Here is a 20,977-nt window from a genome sequence, read left to right as displayed (position 1 = left end):
GGCTCGGGGGTGGCTGGGACCTGAAGGCCGCACATCTGTTCCTCTTTCTCCACCCACAACGCTCCCGACTCCCGGGGCTCAGGTTCCCCCCTTTCGCAGGCTGCTGGCGCACCCCTCGCGTTTCCTCCCTGCCCCGGCACCCTCACATTTCCTCCTCCTCCCAGCTCCGCCTTCCCTCCCCGCCTCCAGACACGTGACAGGAAGAGCTCCGCAACGCGGCGTCAGCGACGTCCGCGCCCCCGCCCGGCCTCCCTTCCCCAGCCCTCCCCTCCCCCCCCCCATTTCGCTCGCCCCGGACAGGCGGCGGCGGAAGGGCGAACGTGGTCCGCGCGCCCCGCGCTCTCCCCAACCACAGCTCGCCAGAGCGCCGCCGCGGCCGCCGAGGAGCAGGCGCGCGGGTTCCCGGATGTGCGGCGCTCGCGGAAGCCCCGCCCCCGCCGCCGGCCCGCGCCCCCGCCCTCCGCCCTGCGCGCCGCCGCGCTGCGCCGCGCTCCGCTCTCCCCTCCCTCTGCCTCCCTCCCCCGGTTTCGTGCCTTGAGGTTGCGGGTCAGCGAGAGCCGCCGCAGTGAGTCCGTCACGGCTCCGGCGCGAGCGCTAGGCTGCAGCCCCCGAGTCGCCCGGCCCTCTCGACCCCCTCGGCCCCGGCTCTCCGCCTCTCCGCTCCGCGCTGCGAATCTCGACCTCAATTCCGTTCCCTCCGCCCTGCCCGCTCCCTCGCGCGCCCCGATCCCCGGCCGGCGCGGGCCCCGCGGCGCCGCCTCCCCTCCCCCAGCCCGCACCCCCTGCCCGGGCGTCCCGAGGGCCGTCGCCGGGCCGCCGCCAGAGCCGCGTCCCGCGGAGCCCGTCACCGCCGACCCTCGCCGCGCCCGCGAGCCGCCGACCCGCCAAGCAAAATGGTGAGACCGCCACTTCCCGGGTGCATGGCCCCTGTCCCCCCCCCCCGATCCCCCCCCCCGCCTCGGCCTCCGGGATCGGGGCCGACCCCGATCCCCCCCCTCCCCCCGGATAGCCTCCCGCCTCCTCCCCTTCCCCGGTGGAAAATTCCAGAGACCCCCGGGCCCGGCCGGCGCGACGGCGGGCTGCGGGTGAGCCGGCGGCGGCTCCGGGGCGCGTCGGCGGCGGGCGGGGGCGGTGGGCCGGCTGCCTGACAGGACCGCGGCCCTCCCGGGGCTGCGGCGCCGGGGGGGGGCTGCTCCCGCCCCCGGACCTCCGGGGCGCCCCTCCGCCGCGCCCGCCGGGATTCCGCCTCTGCGCGATCCCCCGGGGTCCCCCCCCCCCCGGACGGCCGCCAGCCGGGCACCGTCCCCGCGGTGCCCCGCCGGACTTGTCTCTGGACCCTCCTCCTCCACGCGGCGTCCCCCCCCTCCAGTCTTTCTGTCCCCCCCTCCCCGACTCTCTCGCAAGTTGGAGAGTCTTCCGAAATGCTATGGAAATGATAACGGGTGGCAAATGGCGCTTTATGTAAGACCCACTTTTGCTCCCGAGCTGCGTTCTCCCACTCACTCCGCGTTCTCTAGCAATGCATCTTGGCACAGGGATCCGGCCCTTTTACTTCCCCTCTCCCCGTTTAGCATGTATTTCCTGCTGCTTCGCAACCTGAGGGGGTTTCTTGAGCTGCTCCTTTTCTTTCTCTCTGCGCTGGTGAACCGGAAAGGACCCAGGTATAGCTAGATCCATTAAAAAAAACAACAACAACAACAGAAACAAAAACAAAACGTAGGCCGGCTTGGCCTTGGAGGAATAGGGAGAGACTTGCGTTTTGAATGTTTGCTTGCTACCCTGGATTTTTCACTTTCTTTGTTACCTTCGTGGTGTCTCTCTTGGGGTGGTTGTTTTTGAATCATGGCGATTTAAATTTGTCTTTCCTTACCCTCACATTAATCCCTAGGTAGAATTCTCTGCTGTAGTGTTTCAGACCGACGCTAGGGGTGTGTCTCTAGCCTGTCACTGAAGCCAAGAAATCAACGACGCCCTTTTAGCCTGTTACCTTACCGGTTCTCTGGCTCTGGTTAGTCTTTGGAGCTTCCTTCCTCTTTGCAATCAACAAATGTATACATAGCAGAAAAAGACAAAAATCACACTGCTGTTCTATGTGTGTCAGAATGAGATAGGATTGTTGTTACTTTTTAAGTTTTGAACAGTCTAAAAGATGTTTAGATTGCTTGCACCTTTAAATTATATGGTATTCTACGTAGAAGACTATGCATACAGAATTTAACTATAGTGGTGGACTAGTCAAGAGAAATGGAAAATCAATTTGGTGATGATGGTTAGTGAAAAAGTGAATAGTCAAATAAGTCAGTGTGTATTTACAATTTAGGTTAAGTGTGCTTATTGGCATGCTTAAGATCCAGATTAGGAGCAGATGGAATAAATGATTCATGATTTTGACATGTAGAGGAAGTTTTTCCTTGCTAATTTGGGAAGCATTTCAGAGACAACTTTCGCTTTCCAAAGTCCCAAAAGTTAGACTTTTCCTTACTATTACAGAAAACACTTAGGGAAGACCATTCATCGTACAAGGATTTTGTTGGTGTTGTCTTTTGAAGTTAGGAATTGTACTTTAAGTACTTTAATAGAACTTCTTACATGTGTATTCTACTTAAATTGAAATTCAATATTTTCAAGATTTTAGTCCATTGGAGTGAATTTTTTTTGTTTTTTGGTTTTTTTGGGTCCGGTCATGGGGCCTGAACTCTGGACTTGGGCACTGGCCCTCAGCTCTTCAGCTCAAGGCTAGGGCTCTACCACTTGAGCCACAGTGCCACTTCCAGCTTTTTTCTTTTTGCTTATGTGGTGCTGAGGAATTGAACCCAGGGCCTCAGGCATGCAAGGCAAGCACTCTACCACTGAGCCACCTTCCCAGCTCCTGGAGTGAATGTTTTTATTTACAGTTTTGCACCTGGGGATTGTTTGAACTGAGGTTCCAATCCTTAGCTAAGATTCCTCAAGTTGCATTTTACTACTGTGCTGTATCCCAGCCCCCCCTTTTTAATCCTCATAGTACTCAATGTTTCCTAATCTTTTAAAATATTTCAAAATTACGTATGATAGTGCTTTTTTCCATCTCATTATTTTTAGCTCTTTCCAAGTTCCTTTTAGGTTTTCTAATTCACCTTTGGTTAAAGCTTTTCAATCTTCCCAGGAACATTTCAAGACTGACATAATTCATATTGCTTCCCCTTAATTCACATGGATTCACCAGTTTTAGTGTTATTTTGGTTTGTTGAATACAGCATTTGTTTATAAGTTTCAATACCTTACCTATAACTCAATTTTGCCATGTGGTATATTTACTGAAATATACCATACTGGAGTAATTAATTTTCTTAATTAAAGTTCTGAAATTTTTTTTACCTTGTATGAGAAATCTCTAACTCCTGATTATTATGAACATATTTATTTTTCCAACAGTTGTATGTACGTGCATGTACATGTGTGTGCATGCCTACTCACGTGTGTGCATGCCTGCTCATGCGTGTGTTGTGGGGCTTCAATTCAGGGCTTGGGCACTGAACTTGAGCTGCTTTTGCTCAGGGCTAGCACTCTACCATGTGAGCCACAACTACACTTCTGACTTTTTGGTAGTTTATTGGAGAATCATGGACTTTCCTGCCTGGGCTGGCTTTGAACCATAGTCCTCAAATCTCAGCCTCCTGAGTAGCTAGGGTTACTGGTGTGACCTGTGCCTGGGTTTGTCAACAGATTTTATAGTATGGATTACTGCAATTGCTGATTAATTCAGATAAGGAGAAGATAAAAGGCCTTGTAAGATTTGAGTCCCTAAAATATTCTTTTCTGATAGGTATTGATACAACTTGAAGTTATTACTATGATATAAATATATATGTGTAATTTTAAACAGGCAACTTCTCTTTGGGCAAATTAAAATTCCTATCAGTCATGAGAAGACAGGTTTCTTCCCTTGTTTTATTCCATAGTGGATGAGAAAATTAAAATGGCATGATACAAACAAGATGAAGCTGTCTAGCAGTCAATCAGCAATGAAAGGAACAGACAAATGTGGAAGAAGAATCAGGTATCTATCATAGATAGGTAGTATGAGGAAGTAAGGTTGGGTAAGGAAGATTAAGCACCGAGCACCTCAGACCCTGGGCACAGTGTCACGACAAGCAACTGGAGATTCATTTATATCAGCATCATATCATTTCTATTGTTACTGTGTTCTTTCTTCAGAAGATATTACAGTAATTGAAGTTTTGTCATCACTTAAGTAGAGAACATAAGACTAATGCTGTAGTTTTGAAGTAAGTTGTGATGAGTAGTATAAAAAAAAAAGGCAAGATGTGTTGCATTTTTCTATGAAGGAGTGAACGTTGTGTTGGGTCCAAAAGGATTGATAGGATTGTAGGTGGGGAGAGTTGTATCTAGAAGATGTTGTATATCCTGAACATAGGAAGAGACAACGTACATTTTGATTATTGATTTTCAAAATATATTTTGGTTGGCAGCTTCAGTATCATCTGGAAACTTGTCAGCCCCACCCTAGAACAACTGAATCCAAAACTCTTGAAAGGAGCTAAGCAGTCCAGGTTTTATAGGTCTCCCAGGTGATTGTGATGTATACTACATTTTGAGAGCCACGGTTTAAAGAATATTAAGGAATGTGTTTATTAATCTGTTTAGCACTAGTTACATAAACAAGATTTGATTGTTATCTCTAAGCAACTTAGTGGAGTAAAGAAGACAAATTATTGCAGCATAGTATGTGCTATTAACAAACTAACCTGGGATGTTGGAAGAGCATACAAGAGGGAAGCATAATCACAGAAAGCCTCCTGAAAGAAATGGGGCCTGGGTCTTAAAAGGATGAGTATTTAACACTCCACATAGGGACCTAGTATTCAAAGACATAGAGGCATGAGCTGTGCAATCCATTCAGAAAACTATAAAGTACAGACAGAGCATAAAGATGGCTCTACTTAGGATTTCTCAGCTTTACAGGAGTGTGAAAGTGCTAAAAGTATTCAGTAGAAGTTGTACTTTAACATACATTAACCATATGTTAATGATGAGCATCCATACAACCTTTCTGTTTTTTTATTTTAGTGTGGTATTCAGTGAATTACATGAGATATACAACACTTATAAAGCAGGCTTTGTTGTAATCCTGACTGCTCTGGAGGCTGAGATCTGAGGATCATGGTTCAAAGCCAGCCTTGGCAGAAAATTCCCTTTGAGACTCATCTCCAATTACTCAAAAACAAAAGTGCTGAAGCGATAGCTTTGAATAAAAGAGCTCAAGGAGAGCACCCAGGCCCTGAGTTCAAGCCCAACAACTGACAAAAAAGTAAAGTATGCTTTGTGTTAGGTGATTTTGCCTAATCTGCTAATAAATACTTACAATAATTCATATGAGAAATAAGGACCCGGAAAAATATGGTAACTGCACAGATGGATAGGACAGACCAGATATTTGAAGGCACAAGAGAAGACTGGATAACTGCTGGGAAATAGAGCAAAACTTGCTTTGGTTTACGGCGTTAGTAACTGAATGGTGATAATGCTATTCATTCAAGGAAATATTTGTGAACACCTACTCTGTGTTCACATATATTTGTCCTTAAGAAATTTGAGTTTGGCCAGATGATCAGTTTCATTTCCAATTTGATAATGTGTAATTTCTATAGGCTAGAGTGCTATGAAATATTAACAATGTCTGCTGCAAGATGTTATAGCCTTAGAACATAGCAGAAGGAACTTCATAGGTTGGAGGTTGAAAGAGGCACATACATTTCAGCAGTGATTTTCAAAATGTGGATTCTGGACTAGAAATGTCAGCACTGGGCCTTTGGTAGAAATGCACATTCTCCCAGGAAATAAAGGAGAAGATATGGAGGAATGATGAAAGGCTTCTCTTTTGGACCTACTGACTTAAAAAAGTTATGTAAAGGTTTGTGGTCAACAGAGAAATAGGAGCTTAGATGAAAGATTTGATAACATCGGTATATTTATATTAGGAAGTGTTTGGAGCCATGTAACTGGATGTAATCTTTGTGTGTGTGTGTCTACCAGGGCTTGAACTCAGAGCCTTGTGCTCTTGCACAGCTTTCTTGCTTACTCTACCACTGAGCTATATACCTCCAGCTCAGCAATTTGCTGATTTCTTGTAGTCATAGACTTTTTTTCCCCCCTGACTGACTTTAAATTTTCAAGTAGCTGTGAGCCACCAGCACCTGGCCAAATGTAGTTTTATATAGAAAGAATATAAGAGAAACAGAGAGGTGAACTTTATAAAATACTTCATGTAAGAAGCAGGTAGAAGCCAGGTACCAGTGGCTCACATGTGTAATCCTAGATACTCAGGAGGCTGAGATCTGAGCATCATGGTTCAAAGCCAAGGCAGGAAAGTCCAGCTACCACTAAGCTGAAAAGGATGCTGTGGCTCAAAGTGGTAGAGTGCTAGCCTTGATCACAAAAACTCAAGGGACAGTACCCATGCGCTGAGTTCATGCCCCAGCTGGGTGCATGTATTTGTATGCCTGCTTGAGTGTGTGCATGTGTGTGCTTGTGCATACACATACATCTTTTAAAAAAGCCAGTAGAAGTTGATGAACATATAGGGTTGTTGAGCATAAATAATCAGAAAGACAGTTGGAAAATTAGCAGTGATGTGAGATTGAATTGAGTTTTAAGCAAGAAGGAGAGTTGGTGAATAATAGATACTGCTGAAATCAATGAGGAACAATTTGAAAGTGTCTTTTGAGTTCTGGTGACTTAGGCAATAATAGTTTGATGTGATGGTGGTGAGGAAGTTCAGGATTTATTGTGTTTAATAAATAATAAATGTGTGGCCAGACACTTGAGTGTTGCTTGCCCTTTCACACTTTAAATAAAGGATAAAAGCTAGAGAATTTAGGCTTGAGGAAGGATTTATTTTGGGATCAAATGAATAAGCTAGGAAGTGGAGGAAGAGACTGTCTTTTAAATCTCTTTGGAGGAAAAGGGTTGAATTATTGACAGTTGCTTATCCCTGTGTATGTACCTGGGGCTTGTACTTTGGGCCTGGGCACTGTCCTTGAGCTTTTTGGCTCAAGGCTAACACTACCACTTGAGCCATGTCTCTACTTCTGACTTTTTGGTGGTTAATTGGAGCTAAGAGTCTCTCAGACTTTCCTGCCTCATCTGGCTTTGGACTGTGATCCTCAGACCTCTGTAGGTGAGATGTCACTTTGACTAGTTTTACTGGAACCAGTACTAAATTGATTGATGATTTGGCTGTTGCTTTTTTGTAAATACTATGAGTATTCACTTTTTATTTGTTAGAGTTAAGTATGTATTTTAAGATCCATTTACAACAGGACAAAACATAGCAGCATAAAAAGAATCAAATTTTTACCCTTGGCAGCTGTTCGCACTTTTTTTCTTAATCTGTTTATTTTCAGGGATCGTTTTCTTTCATGTCTTCCTGAGTGCTGTGTCACAGTGACCACCTGTTTTAGGCATTCAATAAGCTGGTATCTTCTAGCGAAATAAGTCAATCTCTAATAAAGATTAGAATTTTAGGAAAAGTAAGTGATAGTGGATAATGGGAGAATTGTGATCTTATGTATGTTTATAGTATAACTTTTTCTAACAGAATTTTGTGTTTTTAACTCAGTAATTCTCAAATTTATGAACAAAGCTATTCATTTTGACTTGTTGACTTTTTATTGCTATTAGCTCATGTTCTTAACTTTCAATCCACTACAGTTTTATGGTGTCTAATTTAATACTCATTAAACTACATATGCCTGTCTAAAATTTTAATTAAAATTAAAACACATACCTATGTTTTCTGTCACAAAAGCTGTAAATTCAATGGCTACAAGTGGCCTATGATTACTCTTAGTCTGTTTTCTGCTGCTGTGATGAATAGCTGACACTGGGTAATTTTATAACGAAAAGGTTATTTGTGACAGCTGTGAAAAGTCCTATTTCAAAGGGCCATGTAAGAACCTTCTTGCTGTGACAGCATGGTGGAAGAATCAAGCAGTCGAGAGGGCAGAAGTACACAAGCTTAGGTCTCTGTGTTGTAAAGCCATCAGTTCCATAATGGGTGGCTCCACTTTAGTGGCCTCACCTACCTCTCTTACCTCCTGAAGGCTCTACCTCCAGCTGTCATCACATTTGAATTTTGGGGTTAAGTTTTACACATGAACTTTTGAAGGGGCATTCAGACTATATAGCATTCTCTCTTCCACCCCCTAACTCATGTCTTTCTCACATACAGAATGCATTCATTACATTTCAGCTCCTGAGATCTTAACTTGATTAGTATCAACTTAAAAATCATAATCCAGACTGGCGTCAGTGGCACCTGTAATCTTTAGCTACTCAAGAGGCTGAGATCTGAGGATCGAGATTCAAAGCCAGCCCGGCAGAAAAGACCCTGTGAGATACTTACCTCCAATTAACCACTCAAAAACCAGAAGTGGTGATGTGGCTCAGCTGGTAAGAGCGCTAGCCTTGAGCACAAAGAGGCTCAGGGACAGCCTAGGCACCAAGAGCCCCACAACCAGCCAAAAAAAAACCCCCAAAAACAAAAACAATCAAAATCCAGAATCTCATTTGCGTTAGATGGAAGACTCAAGACATTCTGATCATCCCAGGGAGTTTCCTCATCATCATTGAACTAATGAAATCATCAAGTTACATGCTTTAAAAAAATTGGTGAGAGACATAGGATAGACATTCTTTTTTTTTTGTCGGTCGTGGGGCTTGAACTCTGGGCCTGAGTGCTGTCCCTCAGTTCTTCAGCTCTTCAGCTCAAGGCTCTACCACTTGTGCTACAGCGCCACTTCCAGTTTTCTGGTGGTTTATTGGAGAGATAGGAGTCTCACAGTCTTTCTTGTCTGAGCTGGCTTTGAACCGAGATCCTCAGATCTCAGCCTCCTGAGTAGCTAGGATTACAGGCGTGAGCCACCAGCGCCCGGCTTAGGATAGACATTCTTATTCCAAGCTTTGCTTAGACATTTCTCCCAGATATCCTAATTGATTGCTTTTTACTTCTCCATCTTGTGAAGTCTTAGGACATTAATTTTTTTAACTGTATCACCATAAAAATGACTTTTAGTACCTTGTTTCTTATTTCTGAGACCTCATTAGAATAGCCTTTACTGTATATGTTTTTGCTATTATTCTGTTAAGGATCACTTAAATAATCTTTTTTTTTTTTTTTTTGGTTGGTCCTAGGGCTTGAACTCTGGGCTTGGGCGCTGTCCCTGCGCTCTTCAGCTCAAGGCGAGTGCTCTACCTCGTGAGCCACAGTGCCACTTTCCGTTTTCTAGTGGTTTATTGGAGATAAGAGTCTCATGGGCTTTCCTGCATGGGCTGGCTTTGAACTGTGATCCTCAGATCTCAGCCTCCTGAGTAGCTAGGATTACAGGTGTGAGCCACTGGCACCTGGCTCATTTAAATAATCGTTTAACAAGTTCTAGGCTTTCTTTACAACTCTTTTATTCTGAGCCTTTATCCACAATAGTGTTGTTAATCCATTCAGGAAGCCAGAGCCCTCCTGACTTAATCATTTCTTAGGCTTTAACCAAGCCAAGGTGTTTTTCAAATGCTTTGTCCTTCATTTATTAGTACCTTTGTACCTTTCTGTCTGAAGTGTCGTTTTCCTTTTTCTGTTAAACTTTGGAATTCTTTGACAGTGACATTTTGTAAAAACTTTCCCTGCTTTCCCAACCAGTTAATGACTATATGTGAGTAATCTTCACATAATCCATCTCATGTTATTGTATGTTATTTACTTCTCATCTGAAGCAATTGGTTTCTTGAGGACAAGGGATATATTTTTTCATCTTTGTAAATCTAGTCCCCGTGTGTTATTCTCACGCAGTACAAGAGTGTGATGAAGCTAAGTTACCTACTATCTATGATTCAGGAGGTCTTTTAAGTCCTGTAGATAGTGCTTGGAAAGTGCAAGTACGTTAGGCACAGTGTTAAAACTGCCGGAAAGACAGTGCTCTTAATTTTAAGTCATAAAAGTCCTTTTTTGCTCCAAGTTCTTTTTGCATATCTTAGTAGAGTTATATGTTAAGGTGTTCTTTTATTTGTAAATAGCAATTAAAGGAAACTCATATTTAAAGGAAACTCAAAGTTGATGAATGTTTACTTCTGTTTGAACTGGTTTATTCTTCCTAGAACATCTGGGAACAACTGATAAAGTGAGAGACTACAATTCTAAATCTTTGATTGCCTTCATTTAGCAACCAGAACATTTAATGTTCATATGCTACATATAACAAACATATTGTCAGGTACAAAGATGAAAAAGTTAACATCCATGGAGACTCACATGAGCATAGATTGAACTGGAAGCATGGCTCATGTGGTAGAATGCCTGCCTGGAAAGTATGAGGTGGCCCTAAGTTCAAATCCCAGTACTGACAAAAAAAAAGAAAGAAAGAAAAAAAACAACCCCCAAAGAAAACTACAGCTTAGATTAAGTTAGTCATATGGACAGAAAAACTATAAATACTTCAGTAACTTTTTAGGTGATAGATTTTCCCTCTTCCCCTCTCTCTCTTGCTCACTTTTGAACAGTATATAGCAATGTTGATATTTTGTTCCTGATTTTAGTTACTTTGCTATGAAGTTGTATAACTTCAAGCAATTATTTCAGTGCTGAAAGACTTACTGCATGTATATATATATATATATATATATATATATATATGTTGCTTTACAGTGGATTTTATTTGCTATTCTGTAGTAGAGAATTGTAATACCTGTATATCCTGATTCCCCCCCCCCCCCAAACTATAAAATGGCCATATAAAACTGCCTGCTTGATTCAGTGTTTTTGTGGTATTGGGCTAGGTAATTATCTAAGATGCTTGATAAATTGCAAAGTGTTATTTTATAAAATTATTTTTACTGACTGTTTTTTGTTTGTTTTGTTTTTTGTCGGTTGTGGGGCCTGAACTCTGGGTCTGGCACTGTCTCTCAGCTCTTCAGCTCAAGGCTAGTGCTCTACCACTTGAGCTACAGCACCACTTCTGGCTTTTTCTGCTTATGTGGTGCTGAGTAATCAAACCCAGGGCCTCATGCATGCAAGGCTAGCACTGAGCCACCTTCCCAGCCCCTGGCTGTTCTATTTTAATTTCTTGGTGTCAGTATTGGGCTTGAACTATGGTCCTGGGTGCTGTCCCTTAGCGTTTTCACTCATGACTGGCACTCTGCTACGTGAGCCACAGCTCTACATGGCTTTTTAGTTAGTTGTTGATTGGAGATAAGAGTCTCACAGATTTTCCTGCAGAGGCTGGCTTGAGTAGCTAGGATTACCTATGTGAACCACTGGCACCAAGCTTGTTTATAATGTGAAGATTCAACTGTTTTTTTTTTTTTTTTTTGGTCAGAATGAAGTTTGAACTCAAAGCCTCACACTTGTTTGTCTTGCTTACTTGCTTGGCTAGTGCTCTGCCACTTGAGCCATGATTGGCTTTTTGCTGGTTAATTGGAAATGCTCTTGGACTTTTCTGCCCAGCGTGGCCTTGAACCATGATTTTGGATCTCAGCCTCCTGAGGAGGATTACAGGAGCGAGCAATTGGCGCCCTGCTTTAAACATTTTTGACAGATTTGGTTTCATAATCAGTTTTTATTTATATGCAGCCTCTGTACTGATTATCAAAGTAGAACATTTATTTAGTATTTTAGTATTTAATATTTTAGCTATCAGTAACAAAATTGCTTAAAGAATGTTACATATCACAAAATGAGAAGCCCAGAGGCAGAGTTAGTAGTTAGTCACTTTCATTGAGGTCATAAGCCTGTTTATACTTTAAACTTCTGTGTTTCAGGAGAGGGCTAACACAATATCAGACATGAATATCTGGCTGAAGTAGGTTCTTCAGTATCTGATATATTGGATAGAAAACTTTTTGTATAAGTCTCATAGTAGGCTTTTTCCTCAGGTGTTATTATATTCTCTCTGGCTTTTTCATAACAGACCATTTCCTTACTCTGGCAGTTAGGTTATTGTAACATAGCCCAGTTTTCCTCCCTTCACTAGAGTCTAGGCCTCTATAGTACTAAAAACAACCTCATCAATATTTTACTTGATACTCTGAACAAAGGTCACAGATTACTGATGGGATTGTAAGAGTTGAAAACTGTATCTGGTTTCTGGTATTATACTTTATCCTTCATGATTATATAGATGTGCCCTCATGTGGTCAGCTTCCTGATTAAAATATTTTCTCTGACTAGTTTGCTGTAACCAAATTCTGCTTCTCCTTTGAACTAATAATCTCCCTTAAAGCCCTTTCAAGTAAAGGAAAGCTTTTCATTTTAAATTAGGGGTAAGAGGTACTGACAGATGTTTTAGGTTTAGGAAGAAAATGTTTCATTGCCAAGGGATTGATTGAAACTAAGTCTTCTTTAGACTTTGCTGGTTATATATTTTGTTGTAGTGATTCAACTTTGTCATTGTAGTCTGGAACAGTTATGAAGAATAGACAAATAACCATGGCTTTTTTCTAGTAAAACTTAATGTGCAAACATAGGTGATGGATAGTTTCTTGTATGTGACACCAAAAACATGATTTGTAACAAAGCAAAGGCATCTTGTCTTCAAGCCCCTTTTCAGTATAGTACTGGACCTTCTAACCACTGCAGTAGGGCAAGAAAAAATAGAAAATGCATATGTAGGTTGGAAAGGGAAGAAAAACTATTCAGAGGTGACACATGGCTCACATAGAAAAATTCTAGGTATATGCAAGAAAAATATAGAACTAATAAATGAATTTAATACTTTGTATAGCATATGAGATAAATAACAAAATCATGTTTAACACTGAGTAGTAGAGAAAGACAAGTGAGTAGTTTGGATGTTGTTTAATAGAAACGCATCCTAACTGTGAAACTGAGCAATAGCTATGATTGTTTCAGGCTCCATTATTGAATCTTTTAAGAGGTAACATGGTCAGGCGCTGGTGGCTCATGCCTGTAATCCTAGCTACTCAGGGATCACAGTTCAAAGCCAGCTCAGGCAGGAAAGTCTGTGAGACTCATCTCCAATAAACTACTCAGAAAAAGCTGGAAGTGGCTCTGTGACTCAAATGGTAGGGCGCTTGCCTTGAGCTGAAGAGCTGAGGGATAGCACACAGGCCAAGAGTTCAAGATCCATGACCAAAAAAAAAAAATTAACATTATGTGTCTTCAGCATCTGCTAGTTTGATTTAGTGAGTTGGAGGATAAGTAACTGTGACAGTTTTTGTCATGTTTGACTTGCAGGTGCTTAGAGCTCTCTCACACAGATTATCAGGTATCAGATCCTCTCTTATGTTTCTTTTGCTCACCGCTAGCACTCTACCACTTCAGCCACGTCTTCAGTCCAGCATTTTTGCTGGACAATGGGAGATGGAAGCTCATGGACTTTTTCTTCCCAGGCTAGCTTCAAATCTTGACCACTCAGGTCAAGGTAGCTAGGATTACATGGGTCATCAGAGCCCATAGTTTCTGTGTTGTTTTTCTCCCAAAGTCTTGACAAATACAAATATGGCATTTATTTCTATAGGAAAACTAGTCCCTAGTTAATAGTAATAATGCTATTTAATATTTCTGCCATGTGGTAGTACCATAACTAATTTTTACAAGTTTTCCACAAAATAACTAGTACTGAATTTGTTGCTGTAACTAAAATCCTGTTAGTTATATGTTGCCAGTAACTTGTACTACTGAGATCTATTGCTTTTTCCTTTTATTTTTTAAACACTTCACTGTATGTTGCATAGGCCTATGAAAGAAAATATTAAAATGTTATGCATGGGTCTGGGAAGGTGGCTCAGTGGTAGAGTGCTTGCCTTGCATGCATGAGGCCCTGGGTTCAATTCCTCAGCACCACATAAGCAGAAAAAGCCAGACATGGTGGCTCAAGTGTAGAGCACTAGCCTTGAGCTGAAGAGTTGAGGGACAGTGCCCAGGCCCAGAGTTCAGGCCCCATGGTGAGGGGCGGGGGGGGGGGGGGGGGAGGGGGGGAATGGGGAAGTTAGGCATATTTTATTTGTTTGGTCTCTTGAACCAACAGGATTCTTGCAAGAGTTTCTTGATATTCAGTGTATTTCTCTGTCTTCATTTTTTCTACCTTCGTCTCCTCACCTTTTTAGTGTATATTTTAATATCTGGCATCTTCGTTAGTGTTTAATAATTTTGGCTAGTACACCTTGAAGTCATCTAGTTTGTGTCTCTCCCTTCCCTCTCCCTCTCCTTCCCCCCTCCCTTCCTTCCTCTCTTTCTCCCTCTCCCTCTCCCTCTCTTTTTTCCTTTTTCATTCTCTCCCTTCCTTCTTTCTCTCCTTTCTCTCTCTCTCCCTCCTTGCTTTTCTATTTTTTCTTTCTCCCTTTTTCTCTTTCTGTACTTTCTCCGTCTCTGTTCTTTCTTTCTCACCTTTTTCTCTTTTTCCCTCTCCCCTCCCCCTCCCATCCTTCCCTTGCTTCTTCCCTCCCTTCCTTCCTTTCCTTCTTTCCTTGTCCTGAGCCTTGAACTCAGGGCTTGGGTCCTCTCTGTCCCTGAGCTTTTTTGTGCTAAAGGCTAGTGCTCTGTCATTGGAACCACATTTCTACTTTTGGCTTTTTGGTGATTAATTGGAGATGAGTCTCACAGACTTTCCTGCCTGGGCTGGCTTTGAACCTTGATCTCTAGATCCAGCCTGACTAGTTAGGATTATAGGCATGAGCTGCTGGCACTCAGCTAGTCTTTATTTCTTATGAACAAATTATTAACTCTTTGATTAATTCTGAACCCTTTATTTTCTAGAAAGACTTGCCCTACAGGTCTGTTAATATCACTGGTCTTTTTCTCCTGCATCTCTCTTGATCTTTTTACTTCCTCTTCCCCAAATTACACCTTGCGTTATATTTCTAGGAAAAAGAAATATGTGTTACAAAATATTTATTAAGATGGCTAGTGATTTCTAGAAGAAATTTATTTCATTATAATACATTAATTCTTGGGAAGCTGGCAAACCATCTTTCAGCATTTAAAGCTATTTAGATTGATTCTTAATATATCCTTTCAAACTCATGTAATTTAGTGTTTCCAAACTTTTAAACTCTGTTATGATTGTTAATTTGAGGATCAAATCAGTAGTAATTAGGAAAATATTATCTAAAGAAAGATTCTGGCAAAGAACTGAAGAAAAGAGTTTTTGGATCTCTACTTCATGTTACAGTTACTTTGATCTTAAAGTGTTGAAATTTGAGAGAACAAAAATAAATTTCATAGACATATTCTGTAAAGTTTAGACTGTTTTCAGAAGATACGCTGTGAGGATATTTAGGCATTTATCTTTATCTAGTAGACTTGAAGAGATGACAACATTGCCTTATTTGGTTATAGGCTCTTCTTGTGTGAACTAAAAATATTACATTGGTATACTGCTTGCTTAATTAAAATGTATGTAGTGGGGCCAGATGCTGAATAAATGCTCATTATGGAAGGTTAAAAATCTAAAGTTGTAACTGAACTTTTAAGAATTTGCTAATGCATTAATTTCTTTACAAATTACTTAAAATGCTAGGTACCATTTTTTTAAACCATGTTCTAAAATTAAACCTCAAATACAGGATATTCTTAAATCCAACAAGGCATATCATAACCTAATAAGACAAGTGCTAAGGTGGCGCTTAAGGTATGGGAAGGTAATGAAGGGATGAAAAAATTGTGACTGTCAAATTTGCTTTAAAATTTTGGGTTTCATCAGGAAAATGTTATTTGTTGTATTCAAATTCGCATGTGCCTTATAAAGACAAAACTATAGTTTTTGAATTTTGAATAGATTCATAGGAAATTATTTTGGTTATTATCTAAAATAATGAGATTGTTTAACTAGAGACTTAATTTTGTTAAGCACTTCCATTATACTTGGGACTGAGGTAATTGGCTTTCAAAAATCAGTTTTGTTGAGGTATATACAATAACCTTAACCAGTTTTAAGTGTGCTGTTTAAATAACAGTTTTGATGTATGTGTAGTTTTAAAATAGTATATATTACCTTTACATAGTTACTATAAAAATGTTACAATGCAGCATACCGTTTTGTGAATACAATGTATCATGACAAATATCACCTTTAGATCTATAATTTTGGAAGCACTACAACAGATGGGATGTAGAATATGTCTGTCTTGTCACCCTAAAGGTTTGCATTCACCCCCGCCCCCACAGCATCCTCTGAAGTTTTAAACACTATAGTACGTCTTTTCTAACATTATAGATTGAATCATGCAGCATGTGTTTTGCTGTCTCACTTCTCACTTAGCATATTGCTTTCTAGATTTAAGTTATAGGCATCAGCAGTCTTTACTGATGCAGTACTGAATAGTGCTTGTATTGTTTTTGTTCCACGAAGTTTGTTTATCCATTGATCTGATCCATTTAGGTCGTTTCTAGATTGGACTAACAAGAATAAAGCTTATGTGGATATTTGTGAACACTTTTGTAAATTTGTTTTGATCATTAACTCGATCAAAAATTCATTTGATAAACGAAAAATCTACCCGTTGGTTTTCTAAAGTAAGAGTAAAATTTTAGTTCTTACTAGCAGTGTATAAAGATCCACTTGATCCATATCTTTACTATTTGCCATGACATATTTTTCTTTTAGCCACATATGCTGTATTTCTGGATATTAGCTTCCTGTTGCTATGTAACAAATACTTAGGATTTAAAACCATTCTTAGCTACTTAAGACAGCATCTTTTCCATAGTTACATAGATCAGACGTTCACTATGGCACAACTAGGTTCTCTTCAGGGTATTACAAGGCTAAAGTCTAGGTGCTACCTGACTGGTCTGCTTTGGAAGTTCTGAGAGTGTGTGTCCCAGTCCCAGTTGTTTTAGGGTTTTGGCAGAAGTCAGCTCCTTGCTTGCTAAACTCTTTAAGCTGCCTTCATTCAATACCAACCAGCCTCTCCATCTCCCTTGTGTTAAATTCTGCTCATTCTTTGAATCTTGACTTCTTCTTAAACAAGTCAGAGAAAACTCTGATTTTAGAGTACTTTACAAATAGATCTGGTCCACATGGATGATTGATCGTGTCCTAAAGTCATCTGATTGGGGAAATTTTCTATGTATAAAGTATTTTTCCACTGATACTTAACATGAGTATATTAATAAGTGGAAGAAAATGAATGTAATCATGAATGGAATTTTGAAAGGCAATTTAAGAATTCTGCCACCACATGTCCATTTAAAAAAATACATCTTGGTAATGCTTGATATGTCAGTTTTGTAAATTTTAGTTGTATTATACTAGTTGCATATATAGTAGTATGTCACTGTGGTTTTGTCTTTCTCTAGTGTCCAGTGTTAAAAATGTTTTCGCATGCTCATTTGCTGTTTCTATACTTTTTGTGAAATGGCTTTCTCTTTAACTTTTTTCTTTTTCACATACAGATAATCCCCTTATTCTGATACCATTCATTGCAAAAACGTTTCCTCACTGGATGTCTTGGGCACCTGTCTTGAAAATCTTGTGCTCCCTTAGTTTGTGTCTATTTGTTATCTATGACCAGAACTTTATAATTTTGTCAGATGCTTAGAGTCTGTCTCCATTGTTATTTTTCTTTATTTAACAGTATAGGTCCTTTGTATTTTCATGTTAATTTTAGATTCCTATAAAATCTTCTGATGTTTTTAGTGTTTTTTTTTCCCATTCATGGCTGGTGCTCTAACACTTGAGCAATACCTCCACTTCTGGTTTTTTGCTGGTTAATTTGAATAAAGACTGAGAGACTTTCCTACGCAGGTTGACTTTGAACTGTGGTCCTGGGATTGCAGCCTCCTGAGTAGCTAGGATTATAGACATGAGCCACCAATGCCCAGCAGCATTGTTCTCTCTCTCTTAAAGATCATGTTTAATATTTCTGAGCTATGTCCATTCTGCACACAGTTTGACTTTATTTCTAAATATTTTGTATTTTTGATGATTTTATAGGAGGAAGTGTTTTCTTAATTTCATTTTGTACTACCCAGAATGTGAGAGTACATCTGATTTTTGTCTATATGCTTTATCCTGCCATCTCTCTTAATCATTTATTCTGACAGCCTTTTGCTTAGAACTTATGAACACATATAATTATATTATCTGCAGATAAAGGCAGTTTATCTTACTCTTTGTTTATTTTTTCTTGCGTTATTGTACTGGTATAGGTATCCTTGTTTCTGAATAGACATCTTATTTGAAGAAGTTTTAGATACCCTTTTAGAGACTGAAGAAAAGCCTTAATTTGATGAGTATTCTATTATGAATTAGTTTGGAATTAGCCTAATGCTTTTATTGCATGTGTTGAGATGACTGCTTTTTTACTTACTATTGTTGAGAATCATCCTAGTTTTGGATGTTAAATAAACCACCTTGCATTGCTGTAGTAATTATCAATTTGTTATGACGTTTATATAATTTTGAAAATTTCCTGGATTCATGTGCAAAGATTTTCACATGCATGGTAATGAAAAGAGATGAAAATATAGTTTTCTCTTTTATAATGTCATTGTCTGATTTTGCTATTAAGACAATGCTGGCCTCATCAAGTGAGCTCCGTAGCTCTGTATTCGTTCTGCTTTTCTGCAGGAATTCGTAGTTTGTATATTTTTGAACTCCATCTTTTAAACATTATGTAACATCGTTCTTTATTTCTGGTAGTATTCCTTGATAATGACCTTTTCATAGTTCAATATAATCATGGTTTTTTTTTTTGATTAGTGTTTGTAAGCTGTTTTTTCTGTCCTTTTAGTTTTAGCCTATCTGTAATTATTTTTTCTTTTTTTTTTTTTTTTTTTTTTTAAATTTTATTTTATTTTATTTGAGAACATACTGTACAGAGGAGTTACAATTACATGGGCAGGATAATGCATACATTTCTTACCAAGCATTGCATCCTCCTCCTTTGTTTACCCTTCACCTCCCTTCCCAGCCTCCCCCCTCCCTCCCACCCAATCATACCCCCCCCTCCCCCCCCCCACCGACATTGTAAAGCTGGTTTTGACATGTGTAATTATTTTTTCTGTCCTGGCTGTACTGGGGTTTGAATTCAGGGAATTTGCTTGCTAGGCAGGCACTCTACCACTTGAGAGGCATTCCCCCCCCAATTCCCCCCCCCCCCCCCCCCCGTTCTTTTTTGCTCAGGTAATTTTTGAGACAGGGTTTTGCTTTTTGTCCAGGCTGGCTTGGTCTGTGATTATCCTCTTTGGTTTTCTCACTGTAACTGAGATGATAGCTATTTTTGTTGTTGTTGAGATGGGCTGTTGCAAACTTTTTTGTTGTTTTGATCTTAGCCTTTGGAGTAGCTGAGATGATAGGCATGCAACATCACACTCAGCTATTGATTGAAATGCTTAAAAAGAAAACCAGCCATACTATACTAAACTTTCCCCCTTAGGATTGATTTCATTAGCTTCTTACGACAATATACAAATATAAACAAATATTTCATTGTTGATCCTACTGTATGCTTAATAGTTTGTTAGGCAGGGTTCAGATTCGACAATGCAATATAGAATACTTGGTTCTCAGTTTACCACTGAACTTTCAATATACCTTAAGATCCAGGGACCATTTTAGAGATGTTTATTATTCTCTGTTATACTTGGAATTTTCACTGAAATTTAGAACTGCCAATCCACTTGGTTCCACTGTTAAACAAATGGTGTGATCCTTTACCTTTGTTTTTTTTTTTTTTTAAAAAAAAACTTCCTTGGGCTCAGTACTTAAAAACTGTGAAATACAGATACTGGTCTTGAGCTGTAGTTTCCCTAAAAAACATTTTGTCTCAGATATTTCACATAATATCCTAATATAGGAAACAATTGGATGGAGCTTATATGTGTTAATGTGATTACAAATTTGAGTGTGTGTTTTGGTCCTGGGTGTTGTTTCTGAGCTTTTTTGCTCAAGACTAGCGTTGTACCACTTGAGCTATAGTTCCACTTCTGGCTTTGTTTTCGGTTGTTAATTGGAGATAAGTTTAGTGGACTTACTTACCCAGCCTGGCTAGGAACTGCATTCCTCATACCTCAGCCTCCTGAATACCTAGGACTATGGATGTGAGCCACTGGTGCCCAGCTTGAGATAGGGTTTTTCATGAAAAGAAATAGTTATAAAGTGACTTACATTGGACTTGGTTTAATACACAGCATGTGGAAAATTCAGTTTCAATGCAGGTAACAAGTTTTTTCTTTTTAACAGTTTATTTTGCATTCTCAGGAAACTTAAGAAGAGATGGCAGAAGAGGCTTTGAGCTATTCTTCAAAATGAGCTCACACAATGTTTGATAGTCTCAGTGAGGATTTGATAAATACATGTTTAGACTAATAATTTGAAATATGTTTGCTTAAGTTCTAAGTAGCAGATCCTCATGTTAAGGCAGTTTGAGTCAAAAGCTCTTTTTCTCATGTTGTACAATGTGTTTTCACCCAGTGAAAAAAATATAAGTGCAATTTATAAGGCTAAAATCATTCTGGTTTGTGGCTCATTTCCCTATGTTTTGTTATATAAAATATTTGTTTAATATTTTGAAGAAATTTAAACCAATCTGGTAACCAATTTTTTTCTTTTTTCCTTACAGGGAAATGAGGCAAGTTATCCTTTGGAAATGTGCTCACACTGTAAGTTGAATATTCTTGATTTTAGGAGTTTCTTTTACTTAAAATGAATATCTCTGAATAGTATAAGCATACATTTATTATATATGTTTATCTATATAGCATAGTTAAACCCTTAACCATTTAAATGATGATGAATGAGTAATGAATTTGATCAACAATCATTAGGTTAATAATTTAAATTAAAACTTTAATAAATTAAGCTTAAGTTAATTTTATTTTCCTTTTTAATTTTAATTTTTGGGTGTTTGTCCAGAGGGCTTGAATTCAAGGTGTGGGTGCTGTTCTTGAGTTTCTTGCTCAAGGCTAACACTTTATCACTTTTGAGCCACAGTTCCATTTCCAGCTTTTTGGTGGTTAATTGGA

General features: G+C 39.9%; 1 protein-coding gene across 1 annotated transcript in view; it reads left to right on the top strand.

Annotated features, from left to right (window-relative positions):
* Positions 1-807: 807 nt before the first annotated feature.
* The window catches only part of Ppp3r1 (protein phosphatase 3 regulatory subunit B, alpha), a 41,230-nt gene continuing 21,060 nt past the window's right edge, over positions 808-20,977 (top strand). Inside the window, exons 1-2 of the mRNA XM_042683095.1 lie at positions 808-896; positions 20,575-20,614. Of these exons, the coding sequence (XP_042539029.1) occupies positions 894-896; positions 20,575-20,614 (43 nt within the window). The 5' untranslated portion in view covers positions 808-893. The remainder of the gene's footprint in view (positions 897-20,574; positions 20,615-20,977) is intronic.

The sequence above is a fragment of the Dipodomys spectabilis genome, unplaced genomic scaffold, assembly GCF_019054845.1.
Source record: "Dipodomys spectabilis isolate Male_0828 unplaced genomic scaffold, ASM1905484v1 ptg000079l, whole genome shotgun sequence".
Taxonomy (NCBI): domain Eukaryota; kingdom Metazoa; phylum Chordata; class Mammalia; order Rodentia; family Heteromyidae; genus Dipodomys; species Dipodomys spectabilis.
Note: the sequence above shows the minus strand (reverse complement) of the source record. Positions and strands in the feature narration are given on the sequence as shown.